Source organism: Oratosquilla oratoria, chromosome 17 (assembly GCF_046742065.1).
Source record: "Oratosquilla oratoria isolate Oo_2021 chromosome 17, ASM4674206v1, whole genome shotgun sequence".
In the NCBI taxonomy this organism is placed as follows: Eukaryota; Metazoa; Arthropoda; class Malacostraca; order Stomatopoda; family Squillidae; genus Oratosquilla; species Oratosquilla oratoria.
This window is the reverse complement of record NC_134793.1, coordinates 59,475,904-59,490,496: the sequence shown is the minus strand read 5'-3', so window position 1 is coordinate 59,490,496 and position 14,593 is coordinate 59,475,904. Positions and strand designations below refer to the sequence as shown.

Sequence of the window (14,593 nt, the reverse complement as noted above, 5' to 3'; positions counted from 1 at the left end):
TGTAATATAACATAGGATAGGCCTCTTCAGAAATCTTTAAATTCCACTACTTAAGGTTTACAAATGATTTTAGGTTAGGCTATAATAGGCCAGCAATGACCCTTAATTGTAGGTTAGGTGTAGGCTAACCCCTATACGGCAGCCATTTCGTGACACCCTCATGCATGATAAAAAAAATATATATAAATGAGAATTTGGTTTTGGCACATATTACTTTTCATAAAACTGAGTATAACATAGTTATGAGAACCGAAAAGGGTTATCCAAACACGTAACAACAACACAAGGCATGGGGTTATTGCCAACATCCGTGTAACTTGTATTCCCCTTTTATGTCTCATTTCCTCTCTCTATATCGGACGTGGTCTCTTTACTTAAATGTTAATAACTGGTTCTGACATTAACTCTTACCTTTTAAGAGGGACAATTTGAAGAAACCATTAATAGCTTTGTTTGGCCGTCTGGCAGTGTTTACGGGGCATCTTTTTCCCTATCAGACCACGCGGGCTCGAGAAAAACATCGAAAATGTTCTTGATCACTTGTCCAATAGCGAGAGTAGGACTTAATTTGACATAGTAACATTTTTTTATATGTGTTTGTTGATGAATAATGTCCTTTTTATGGATTTCATCATAATTAATGTTAATGATTACAATAGTAATTTTAAATATATTAGAGCTGGATGATGAATCAGTTTCTAAGTACATCCAAAATATTAGAGGGATAGCTTTTCCCCCTGACAATGGTTCTTTGGAATGCCCTGGGTTAAAGGCTGCTATGCCTTACAAATGTTTTGTTTGCAACAAACCCGAGCATCATGGAGCCATGTGTCCTATGGCTTATAAGTCACCACTTTCTGAAGGGAAAGTGTTTAATTTTCATAATTCAACAGATTCCATTGTTCCTTTGGTTTCCCTTCCTATTAGCAGAGGTAAGAGAACTGCCCAATGTCTCTTTTTGTTGGACACTGGAGCCCAGTTTTCTATCATTAATAAGGAATTTGTAGAGGACAAAGTCGGACCTCCTATGGACAAGTTAGTCTCTTCCTTTGGTTTACCTCTAATGAATAAAAGAGGTTATAACTACACTGCTAACTTAAAACTCCCTTCAGGGATGAATTTGTTTAGTTTGTTCTTTGCCATCCCAGGATTCAACTTGTCCTTACAAATTCCTTCCTTATCCTCTGTACTATTTAGTATGAATAATCACCAATTTTTTGTTTCACCAAGTTTTCCAAAAGTGAAGGGAGACGAACTGAACGCTTAGGGATCATAGGAAATGATATTCTTCAAAACTTCTCAAACTTTTCAATTGAAAGTGCCCCCTTGTATGGTAGCCTGTCATGCAAGGTTATCAAACTTGCTGATGGTTACATTCCATACGGGACTGGGGTTCAATATATCCCTCCTAGTGAGAAGCCTTTCTATTTAAAGAGAATGATAAGGGGGATTCCTGAAATGCCCTCTAATGAAATCCAAGACGTTGGTAGTTTCAAATGCAAGGAGAGGCCTTTGAGGATAAAACCTGACTCTGACCTTGGAGTGGATTCATTTAATTGTATAGAGGAATATCATGGGAGATTCACTTGTTTTCTATAATTCTTCTTTTAAGACCAATGGAGTTTCTCTAAAGAAAACTTACTCAGTCTAATAGGACAATTAGATACTTTCCTCCCAAAAGATTAGGCAAGGAAAAGTTTCTTGTCAACTTCTGTTTAGAACCAGTAAGTTCTCAATTTGATCCTTTGCAGGAAGTCTATATTAATTCTAATGTTGAGTATGGTCTTGACAATTTCTATTCTTTAGAGTACATTGGTATTAAAGAGGAACAGAACCCGGATATTAATAATTTACACATTGATAAATTTAAACAGTCCATTTCCTTCAAGAATGGACATTACTATGTGAAGATCCCATGGGAAAAGGATTTGGTGGATCTTGTTCCCTCTAACCTTAAGATTGCACTAGCTGTGGCTCAAAGGGTTTATGACAAACTTGAGCAAAAAGGGCTTAGAAAGGAATATGAAGCTGTGTTTGACCAACAAGAGGCCTTGGGTATTATTGAGCCAGTAACTAAAAGAGTCCCTGGACAAATATTTATACCCCATAGACATGTGTTGAAGGATGATGATCTTGCCACTTATAGAATAAGGCCAGTTTTCAATTCCCGGGAGTTGATTTAATGAACAACCACCTCTCTCTCTTGTTGTATTTCAGAACCAATAATCATGTCATTTTGGCTGATGTTATGAAAGCCTTCTTGCAGATCCGTTTGAAGGATGAGGCTGATCGTTACAGGTTCTGTTTCTTTAGAAGGATTAACGACCAGTATATACCCTTCAGGTACTATCATATTTGGCTTCATTTGCTCTCCTTTCATTCTAAATTTCATTATCCAAGACCATCTTTCTTTGCAGCCTGACTCTCTAACTGCCTCCTTAATCAAAGATAAATTTTATGTAGACAATTTGGTCTACACAACCAATGAGCTTTGTTCCCCCCCTGCAATGGTCGAGAAGATTAACGAGTTCATGCTCAATGGAGGTTTACCTCTCAGGGAGTGGGCATGCAATTCGACTTCTGTTCTTTCTGTTCTTGATCAAGAAGTAGTTTTCAATAAGGAGGAGGTAAAAGTATCATAAGGATTATGATACTTTGAGAATCAAGGATGTTTCCCTTGACAAAGATGCCTCGACTAAAAGACAAGTTTTGTCTTCCTTGTCTTCTGTATTTGATCTTTTAGGGTTTTTCTCTCCTGTGCTGTTGCATGGAAAAATCCTTATTAGAGAGATGTGCCAATAGATGGTGGATTGGGACTGGAAATTAGATAGCGAGTTACTTGCTAGATGGAACAAGTTATGTGAAAATTTTAGGGAGGTTAATAACCTATCCTTTAAAAGGAAAACCTTTTGTACCGAATTTCCCATTGAATTGTTTGTATTTGCTGATACTTCCAAGGAAGTCTATGGATGTGCCATATATGTGGGGCAAGAAAGAAGAGAATTAAAGGAGTCTAATACCTCTCTTCTATTTGCCAAGGTCAAGGTGGCTCCTATTAAACAAAGAACTTTACCGTCTTTGGAGCTTATGGCAACTTTTCTATCTTTGAAATGCCTCAACACTATTTTTGAGGAAGGACTGGTGTCTGCCCCACTGGTTGAATCTGTGGTTCTTTTTGTTGATAGTCAAGTTGCCCTTTCTTGGATCCTGACCAACAAGGCTCCTAAAAAAAATATATTTGTTAATTAGATTAAAGGAAATTTCAATCTTTTGGAAATTTTCAAGGCCAAGTTCACACCCATTTCCTTTACTTATGTTCCTTCTGAACATAATATGGCTGATTTCCTAACTAAACCTTGTAGTGCTAAGGTGTTCAAGGAAAAATTTAATTGGTGGGTTTATGGACCTGAATGGTTGTTGTTGCCTCCTCATACTTGGCCAAAGGGTCACTTGGGATGTATTCCCTCCTGTTTCAAGGGAGACATTGTCAATGCGACTTGTGCAAGTTGACACTCCTCCTCTAATAGATATCTCTAAGTTTTCTTCCTATAGCAAACTTCTTCATCACACTTCTTTGATTTTTAAGGCTGTCTTTCTGTTCAAGAAGTCTAATGCTGACCCTGTTAAGGCAGCATCTAATTATTTGATGAGTATTATGCAAAGGGATTCCTTTCCTGCTGAATTGGCTTATTTGCAGAATTCCAACACTAATGACATACCTCCTTTGGCAAGTCAAATGAACTTGTTCTCGGACAAGAATGGTTTGATTAGGTCCAAGGGCAGAATTGACAAGAACATTAACCTCAAATATGAGGTTGTCAATCCCCTTCTCTTGTCCAAATCTCATCATTTAACCAAAATCCTTATTTACTTTGCTCATTGTCAAGTTATGCACATGGGACTACAAGCCACACTTAATTTCCTTCGTATGCATGGATTCTGGATACTTAAGGCCAGACAAGCTGTTTTAAGCATTTTGAAGGATTGTATAGTTTGTAGGAAATACAATTCCCATGCAGTTAATTATCCTTCTCCTTCCTCTTTACCTGCCTCTAGAGTGAATCTAAGTGTGCCCTTTGCCCATACTGGTGTAGACTACACAGGGCATTTATGGGTCAGAGACAGGAATGGAGAGAAGGTTAAGGCATATATTCTTATTTTCACTTGTTTCAATACTAGAGCAGTTCATTTAGAAGTTGTGGATACTATGTCCACTCCTGAGTTCATTTTGGCTTTCGTTAGGTTTGCTAACAGATATGGAATTCCTTCTGCTGTTTATTCTGACAATGCTAAATCTTTTGTACAAGCAGGTAATGTTATTGAACAACTTTTGTCTTCTTCTGAATTTGAAGAGAAATTTACAACTTCCCCTGTTCAGCATAGAACCATTCCCGTTTATGCTGCTTGGTATGGTGCCACTTGGGAATGGTTAATACAGACAGTTAAACAATGTTTGTATAAGGTATGGGGTAGGTCTGTTCCTTCCCTGGCAGAGATTATCACTCTTTTGTCCGATGTTCAAAAAGTTTTGAACAATAGACCACTAACTTATTGTTCTTGTGAAAATGAGGTAGATGTTATTACCCCAAATCATTTCCTTATTGGAAGGACCATTCCTTCCTTGATGTTTGGAGACTTGGAACAAGTCCCTGAATGGGAATCAGGAGAAGACTACCCTTCTCTTCTCAACTTGGTCATTGACTGTAGGGATTATTTTTATGAAGAGTTCAAGAAACGATGGTTGACAGAGTACTTGGTCAGCTTAAGGGAAAGGGATAGAACTGCATACCACAGTTCTAGAAGCTGGGAAAAGGGTGATATTGCCTTTTTGAAACTCCCCTTTAAGACCAGACCCTTCTGGCCCTTAGTTCGTGTTGTTGAAACTTTTCCTGACCAAGACAAGGTGATATGTACAGTCTCTGTCGTTAAGCCTGATGGAAACTCTATTAAAGTCAACATTAAACTTTTAATCCCTCTAGAGCTCCATGCTGAGTTGAGTTCCAGTCTTGAGGATGAATCCCCTGAGGATCCTAATATTCAGGCTAGAGAGTCAGAACCCTTTGAAGAGGTCTCAGACGTAGAGGAGGTACTCTTTACAAGACGATTGTGTCTCTCTGGAACCTACCTCTGTGAGGCCAACTCGTAAGACTGCACTAGCCTCTAGAGACCTTGTAAGGTCTCTAGCAAACAAAAACTTGTTATAAATTTTGCTCGAAAGTGTTATATTTCTTAAACACTTTCTTTTTGTTGTTGGGGAGGCTGTGGTAATTGTTGTTACGGGAATTGCATTGTTTACCTTGAGCTACAGCAATTTCCCGAAAGCTTGTTTAATTTCGAATCGGGAACCTTTCTTGAAACTTCGTACCACACTATCGTAATTTTAATTTACTATTAAACTCCCCTCCCTCCTTATTTTTTTTATTAAACCTATGTTGTAATTTTGATTAATAAATAGGGAACTTTGAGAATTTGCTTAGAGTATAAGTTGTCCCATGGTTTCGAACCTTTTTACGAGCTCGTAAGAATCCCAGCCGAAAGAGACTACGTTTTGTTAACTGAACGTCGGATAACCTTCAGCGCTGGTACCAGACGCTTCGCTTAGAAACCTCGGCAAATGAATTTTTATAGTTCCAACACAGCTTCGGATAGCTTGGCCATAATATGATGTTAGGGTGCCAATGGTGGTGTCCGACAACTTGAATTTTCCACCCAGGGTACTGAGTCTCCTCTTTTTTCCTGTCTTCATCACAGTCTCCACTTGTTCCTCATCATGCAGCTTCCTCAGTCTTGTCCCCATCCTCTTCTGTACATGATTGATACATTCAAATTTGTTGACCTTGATGTTTTCGTAGGGGCCACGGTCATTGTTCAGTGCACAAACTGCATTGTAGGCACTGGAATCCCCATCTCCAACAAAATTGACGTATCGGAATCCTAGAGACTCAGACTGTGCAAACATTCTTGTAGCTCCTTCTTGTTCCATTCCTCCTGACGTTCCTTCAAAATTTATGCTGCAGTCTTCGTCATGCAGAGTCCTCCACACATAATCCTCTTCTGTTATCATCTTCTTCTCCAGCTGACTTCTCTTGATGGAACACATCTGGCAGAATTTATTCAGCACCTCGTAGTCAACCACAAACCAGGTGCAAACTTCAATGATGACTCCCATACCAATATTGGATGTATGTCCTCTCTTCATCCAGGAGCCATCATATGAGATGTCAGTGTTCATGAAATAATCTTCATCCAGCACATACTCCATATGTTCTTCATAATACTTCTGAATGGCTGTGTAGATCTCCTTCTGCTTCAATTCATAGTATTTCTTCATTTCCTGATAGATGTATCACAGATGTCTGTAGTATTTTGCAGTACCCATAATTGGCATGCCATATATGCCTTGCAATCTTTTTATTCCAGCATATCCAATATCTTCCATGATGGAGAAGTATACAAGGCATACATTTGTCTTATAAAATGGTTTCTTCTTTCCCTCAGTCATTGAACATATGGCTGGCTCAAACGTCTCATCTTCCTTACATCCTTCACAACGTAAAGTTATCTTGGTGTCAAAAACATCTGCTGTCATCTTTGTGCTGCATCTTTCCCCACACACCTCACATGTGATGTGTGAAGTAATTTCACGTAGTCTTTGTTTGCTGATAATGATGCATTCATTGTCACTATCAAGGCCCTCTTCCTCATCTGCAGAAACATTCAATATTTCCTTTCGTATATTTATATGTCGAGATTTCTGTGCTGTGTCACCTTCTTCAGAAACAGCTGGAGTGGTGGAGAAGGTTGGAGAAGTGGAGTAGGGAGAAACAGGATGCATGGTGGAGGAGGAAAGCGTGCGAGGCGTGGTAGAGGAGGGATATCCGTGACGGGAGATTGTGCTTGTGGATGGCAGTGCACTGGCTCTTGTCTTATCACATTTATCTTCTGCTTGCTTACTTCGTAATTCTTGCCTCTTCCTAGCTTCCTGAAGGTGTTTGGTTTGCTTGCGAGGACGTGGCATCTCAAAAATAGTATAACAGCTTGTCAAATGACAAAAGGATGAGTGATGGTGGCTTGCAGTGGAGTGTATCACTCAATCTCCATCCATTGTTTATCACTTGCTGAGGCATCTACCCATGCTGGGGTCTATATATAACCTCTGGTACAGAGACAGAGTTACCAGAAGTCACTAGCAATAACACCCAATTATTACAAATTATTGTTATTGCAATAATATATAGTACTGACCAATACATATCATAGGGCCGAGATGGGGTTGAGTTGGAGGGAGGGGGTTTATTTGACATAACTACGAAAATAAGGTGAATGATGATGAAATACTCTGCATACAGACTGTCGATTGCCATACGCAGATGTAGAATTTTTTTCCCAGTTTTTCATTTTTTTCCCCCAATTTTCATCAATTCTTGACCAGCCAGTCCTCTTAACCCCTTCCATATGGTGACACCTACGTAGACGTCATGAGGAGCAAGTGGGTACGCGAGGCTGCCATATCGGCATCTTGATTATATTTATTGTAGTTGTACCTCCAAGACCCCCATACTCTGTAAACTGGCTTCATCATATTTTATATGGTTATCAAAATTCACGGGTGAAAGAGAACGAGCAATACAGGTGTTACTTTATTTTTTATAATGCGAGTATTATGACGCAACATCGCACGTCTGGCAGCTGCCCACGAGATTTTGGCCTGGAGTGAAGGGGTTAAAATGATATCCTCATCATACACCACTGCAGTCCACAGTACTGATATGTTTTTCATAATCTACCCTCTACACCAGAAACATGCAGATTTATCATTGATAAACAGTGCTTCTTTTAAGATCATTCAAGTCTAGCAAATCAGGTGTTCCCAAAATAAACACAAAAGAGAAGACCCTCCTAAGATACCAGGAACACATTAGCTCATCTTGACACAGGTCACTACTCAGCACTAAAACAACATTAATAACACAGAATCAGCCTGGTAACAGCCACCATATTCCCAACACTCACTGTACAGAAGATGGATCATATAACTACACAGTATCAACATTCACTAATTTCAAACAATAAAAAGTTTTATTTATGAGTGACCCATGGGCCAACTTGATGGCTGTGGCCAGATTCTTTGGGAACCACAGATCTGCATGGTAGACCCAAGTCTATAAACTGATTCATCTATTGCTCTAATTGTAGATGAGTATTGGTTTGTGTAAAAATTATTATTATTTTTGTTTCCTTATCTCTCTTGTATATTGTGTCCATTTTAATTTGTTGTACTGTGTACTCTTGATATGATAACTTTTTAAGGTAATAATGGTACCTTTCTTTCCAGCCTAAATTTATCCAGCCACTGGTGAAGTTAATGAACCAGCTTGATGGTGCAAATATGATGGATGACACTTCTTATGATATTCAGATGGAAGATGTAACTCATGGGGACGAGGAAAATACACAAAGTATCTCTGAGAATCTACCTAACATGGCTGAAAACATAGGGGACATGACAGAGGGTAACATTTTAGGCAATATTTCTGGGAATATTGCTGAGAATAGCATACTAGGAAATGTAGCAGAAAACTTGGGTAGTGCTGCTGCAGAAACAAGTCTTTCAGAAAATGCGGACATGACTGTTTGCAGTGCTGAAATCATGGCTATAACCCAGAGACAAGATAATGAGAGCAGCGAACAAGTCCCATCAGGACTCTTGTAAGTAAGAGAGCAAATTTTCACTTCCCATTCGGGATCATGGCAAAGATGTAATAATGAAATTGGAATGGGTGGTAAGAAGGCTATAAAGAAGTTAGGAAAAGGTTGCTTATCACACTGAAGTGACGGTTTGTATCATGTACTGACTTCCCACTCATCTTACAGAAACAGTGATGGGCAGCTTGATGAGAGTAACATTAATGAGCAGTTGGGTAAAACAGTCAACAGGAGCACTGGGCAACTGGATGGTGCTGCCAATGTTTCCACAGTCCACAGCTCAAGGCAGCAGGCAGAACTATTTATTGGGCAGCAGACAGCTCTACTACAGTTCAATGAAGCTGCAGCACTCACTCCTCAACAACTGCAGGAGAGCATTAGGCTCCTACTGAAGCAGAATCCTGATCTTGCAGAAGCAGTAAGGAAAATGCAGTGACAAATCAGAAAGGAATGAATTGTTTCAAGTGAATGTGGGGCTACATCAGGATTGTGTTATATCCCCCATGATTGTTCAGTGTATACATGGATGGGTTGGTAATGGAGATTTATGCAAAAGTACTGGAGGAAGTGGATAGTTTTAGATACTTGGGTGCAAATGTGGCAGGAAAAGGTGGAGTAAAGGTGGAGGTAGAATGTAGATTGAGAGAAACGAGTAAATGCCTTGGTGGATTAAAAAGTGTAATGAGGAATAGAAATTTGGGAATGGATGCTAAGAGGAGACTGTATGAAGGAGTGATTGTGCCAACAGCACTGTATGGAGCAGAAACATGGAACATAAGAGAGGAAGAGAGAAGGAGTTTGAATGTGTTTGAGATGAAGTGTCTGAGAAGTATGATGGGGGTTACTAGGCTAGATAGAGTGAGAAATGAAGAGGTGAGGAGGGGAACAGGGGTGGAAAGGGAGTTGGGAGATAGGGTGGTTTGGACACATGGAAAGAATGAGTGAAGAAAGACTAGGAAAGGAGGTATGGAAGGCAGATGTGGAGGGAGTGAACATGAGGGGATGTCCTAGGTTGAGATGGATGGATGGGGTGAAGGGGGCTTTGGGGAAGAGGGTAATGTCTGTTGAGGAAGGATGAGAGAGGACAGAAGACAGGGGTGAATGGAGAATGGTTGTATATGGAAGATGTTGTGATGCATGAGGTGGAATGAGGTAGTATGTGTGAGCAAAATTTTGACGCAGCCTGAAGGGATTTCTCCCCGTCCTCTCCTTTATATGGGGGGACGGAGAGGGGGGTCGCCGATTTAATGAAGCGGCCTTGCTGTGGATGTGCTGTGTCTTGCGACACTGCTTCTTACCCAGGGCAGTGGACAAGGTGCAGGGATGACCCGTCATCTAGGAGGTGCTAAGATGGGAGGGAGGGTGGAGGGGTGTGGAGTGTTTTCAGGGATGAAATGGGTGGGAATGATTTTATGCCTTTTCCTTTTTGGCTACCTCCCTAGTAAGGGGGAAAAAGCCTTGGTATATGTATGTACTAGGTAAAGTTTTGGAGTTTATGGATAAAAGTAGAGGAATGTGGGAGTTGAGCCAGTTGTTTGTAGATGAAATGGTGCTTGTGATTAAGTCTGAGGAGAGACAATTGATGATTGAGTTTGAAAGAGTGTGTAAGAGGAGAATGTTGAAAGTAAGTGTGGACAAAAGTGAAGAGACAGGATGTACAAGGAATGATAATGGTGGCAAGTTGGATGTGAAATTCAAGGGTAGATGGCTGGAGGTAGTGAAGAGTATTAAGTATTTGGTTCACATGGCTCTGAATGGAGGAGCGGAGGGGGAAGTGAATTGTAAAGTCATTGTCTTGGTTGAAAGAATTTTTTTATGAGAAATAGGCATTTGAGGATGAATGTAGAGTGATTGTATCCATGGTTGTATAGAGCAGACTTGGAATATGAAGGAGGCAGAAGAGGAAAGGATTGAATGTTTTTGAGATGAAGCATTTGAGAAATGTCTCTCCCTTCCTCCCCCACCTCTCTCTCTGTCTATTTCTCTCTCTTCCCTCTCTCTTTTGCCCTTCTCCCTCACTCTTTCCTTCTCCCTCTCTTTTGCCTTCCCCCTCCCTCCTCTCTCCCTATGTCACTCTTCCCCTCTTTTTTTTCTCCCTCTCTCCACCTTTCTTTCCCCCTTTCTCCACCTCTCCTACTCTTTAGTCCTCCCCCTCTCACCCCATTGTTCTCTCTCTCTTTCTCTTTCTCTCTCTCTCTCTCTCTGTCTCTTTCTCTAATAGTTGTAATTTTATTTTTCAGCACTACCTCAGTTATCTTAACTGTGTACGAGTGAAGGAGTACAATGGAGCCCTGCACAGCTTGTTACGTAGTTACGACAGAGCACTGCTTCACCGTGACACCTCCCGGGCAGAGGACCATAGCAAAGGGTTCCGTTATGCTGCTCTCAACCTTGCAGCTCTTCATGCTCAATTTGGACACAAGTGAGATTCTGTGTAGATCTGTTATAGTGAGAAGGTAGCAAAGATATTGCAACAGAATAGTACATACATACATATACTAAGGCTCTTTCCCCCTGTCCTTCCTCAACAAACATTCCCCTCTTCCCCAAAGCCCCCTTCACCCCATCCATCCATCTCATCCTAGGATGCCCCCTCATGTTCACTCCCTCCACATCTGCCTTCCATACCTCTTTTACTAGTCTTTTTTTTCACTCATTCTTTTTGTGTCCAAACCATCCTAATACTCTTTCATCAACCATATCTCCCAACTCCCTTACCACCCCTGTTCTCCTCCTTACCTCCTCATTTCTCACTCTATCTAGCCTAGTAACCCCCATCATACTTCTCAGACACCTCATCTCAAACACATTCAAACTCCTTCTCTCTTCTTCTCTTATGCTCCATGTTTCTGCCCCCATACAATGCTGTTGGCACAATCACTCCTTGATTTGCTTCTATTCAAGACTAGACATAATACAAGAGAGAGATGGGTGGGCGGACTGTGCCTTTCTGGACCTACAAAAAGCATCTGATAAGGTACCACATAAAAAACTAATAAAGAAGATTGAGTCAATAGGTGGCATCAGAGGAAAATTATTGGGGTGGATGAAAGACTTCCTGATTAGGAGGAAAATGAGAGTAGTAATTAGAGATAAATTCTCAAACTGGGAAGAAGTAATAAGCAGTGTCCTGCAGGGATCAATACTGGCCCCGATCATGTTTGCCATATACATTAATGACATGGATGAAGGTGTAGAGTGTTATATGAATTTCTTTGCAGATGATACAAAGATACTAAAGAAGGTAAAAATGGAGGAAGACTGCAACTCATTGCAACAAGATTTGGACAAGATCTGGAATTGGACTCAAAAATGGGAAGTAAAATTTAATACAAAGAAATGTAGTAAAATGGAATTTGGAAAGAGTAAAAACAGAATATTGAAAGATTACAAAATTGGTAAAGAAGAGGTGAAAAAAGTAAACTCGGAGAAAGATCTTGGAGTGATGATCAGCAAGGACATGACACCGCATAAGCATATTGATAAGATATTCGGAGAAATCTACAATTTATTGAGGTCTATTAAAGTGGCATTTGCTTATTTGGACAAGGAGATGATAAAAAATATTCTAACTACACTAATAAGACCAAAACTTGAGTATGCAGCAACACCAAAAAGAATATAAAAAAGAATTAGAAAGAATACAAAGAGCAACAACAAAGCTAGCACCAACTATTTCTGAACTGACATATGAGCAATGACTCTCCAAACTAGAATTACCAACTTTGGAACAAAGAAGGGAAAGAGGAGACTTGCTATCTATAGAATAATGAAAGGAATGGAAGTCTTAGATAAGAATGACTTGTTAATATGGGATAATGGTAAAACAAGAGGACACGAAAAGAAACTAAAAAAGGATAGTTACAGAAGAGATCTGAAAAGGAACAGCTTCCCACACAGAGTGATAGATACTTGGAATAAATTAGACAATGAAACAGTGTGTGCAAACACTATTCAAGATTTTAAGAAAAAACTTGATGCTGAGAGTTATAAAGACGGGTCACCACGAGCATAGCTCCCTTCCCAGATAATACAACTAGGTAAATACAGTCTCCTCTTAGCATCTATTCCCAAATGTCTATTCCTCATTACACTTTTTAACCCACCAAGGCATTTACTCGTTTCTCTCAATCTACATTCTACCTCCACCTTCACTCCTCCTTTTCCTGCTACATTTGCACCCAAGTATCTAAAAATATCCACTCCCTTCAGTTGCTCTCCCTTAATGCTCACTTCCAGTCTGCTGCCACTTTCACCCCTTGTACATAGGAGTCAACACCATGCCATACTGGTTACCTCTGAACCCAAGGGGTTCCAAACTTCTTATATGCCGCAACAGTTGGTCTCATAACTTCCATAGGGAGTCATACTGATTAGCTCCTTTAGCTCTGGACGTCAAAGAAGCGTTCATGAAACCCGACACATGGTCAAATACAATTCTTTCAGTGCTACCAAATCTCTCTTTGAGTAGACCACATGCTATCTTATAATTTGCAGCGGTAAGCGCCAAACCTTGAATGACAGAAAGTGCCTCTCCTCGAAGGAGGGACTGCAGGTATGAGAACTTGCTTATAACAGGCAAGTCACTCTGGTCAACCAGAGCTTCGAAGCAGCCCAGTTGCTACTCTATAGCTTCGCCAGCATATTTAGGGAGCTCTAAACTAGGTAACTTAACCCCTTCCATATGGTGCCGCCTACATAGGCGGCATGAGGAGCAAGTGGATACGCGAGGCTGCCATATCGGCGTGTTGATTATATTTATTGTAGTTGCCCCTGCATAATGACATACTCTCTAAACTGTCTTCATCACACTTTCTATGGTTATCAAAATTCACGGGTGAAAGAGAGAACGATTGATATAAGCGGTGACTATTTTTTATGATGCGAGTATTATTATGAAACATCGTACATCTGGCAGCTAATGCTGCACGTGAGATTTTGGCCCGTAGTGAAGTGGTTAACCTCTGATCTATCCTTAGAAGAAACGGAGATAGAGTCACTTACAACAGTCATATCCTTCAGGCACTTGTCAGCCTTTGCTCTAATCTTCCTGGCAGATCTTTGAAACTTGTCAGTTTCTTTCATATCTGACTCTACTTCGTCAGAGTTCAATTCCAACTCCACTGCCGTCTGGTGCTTCTCAAGATCTGCAAGCCTCTTGTCAAATGTGCAAATGGTAGCTTCTAATAATTCAAGGCTGGTAGAGTCATCATTCAATAAATCTTCTAATTCATTGACACTTCGTGTCACCTAGCCTTTGGCTAATGCTCTCTTTTTCTTAGCTTCTTGTAAAACGGCAGACATCGTGTCAAAGCTTAAAACGGGTTAACCTTATTCTTAAAGGACTAAGATAGGGTTTCCCGGGTCTGGGCGCCAAATGTAATATTAAAAAACTTCACAATATCTACCGGCTTTTGCCAGAAAGTCAATCGGGATTCAAATAAAAAACTATGGCGTCGCTTCTGTTTATTTACTTAAGAAAACAAGATATTTCAAAGATGGTAAATAATTACCCCCTTTCCCTAGATCCAAATAAATGCACAAACACAATCATATCAAAAATATATAGTAGACCATTATAATGATAATGGTAGCATTAATCAAAATCTAACTAATTCAAAACAAGTAAACATAGAAATGGCGGGAAGCAATCGACAGGCCACCTAGCAAGGCGACTTAAGGGTGATAGTCGTATCTTTAACAGGTAGTGAATGGTGGGATGAGGAAACAAAGAAGGTTGTAGAAGAGAAGAAACGAGCTTTCACAGATTGGTTACAAAATAGGACGAAGGAGTCATATTATATGAGAGGTACAAAGAAAAGAGAAGTAAAGCAAAAGGTAAAGGAAGCAAAGAGGAGAGTAGATGTGAAATGGGGTAAGAGTATGA

At 40.1% G+C, this 14,593-nt stretch overlaps 1 protein-coding gene across 6 annotated transcripts in view; it reads left to right on the top strand.

The window, feature by feature from the left end:
* ida (anaphase promoting complex subunit 5 ida) overlaps window positions 1-14,593 on the top strand; it is a 334,874-nt gene that overhangs the window by 174,911 nt on the left and 145,370 nt on the right. For all 6 annotated transcript variants that reach the window (XM_076201024.1, XM_076201023.1, XM_076201022.1 and 3 more), the window contains exons 7-9: window positions 8,336-8,709; window positions 8,875-9,124; window positions 10,947-11,128. In XM_076201024.1, the coding sequence (XP_076057139.1) occupies window positions 8,336-8,709; window positions 8,875-9,124; window positions 10,947-11,128 (806 nt within the window). The remainder of the gene's footprint in view (window positions 1-8,335; window positions 8,710-8,874; window positions 9,125-10,946; window positions 11,129-14,593) is intronic.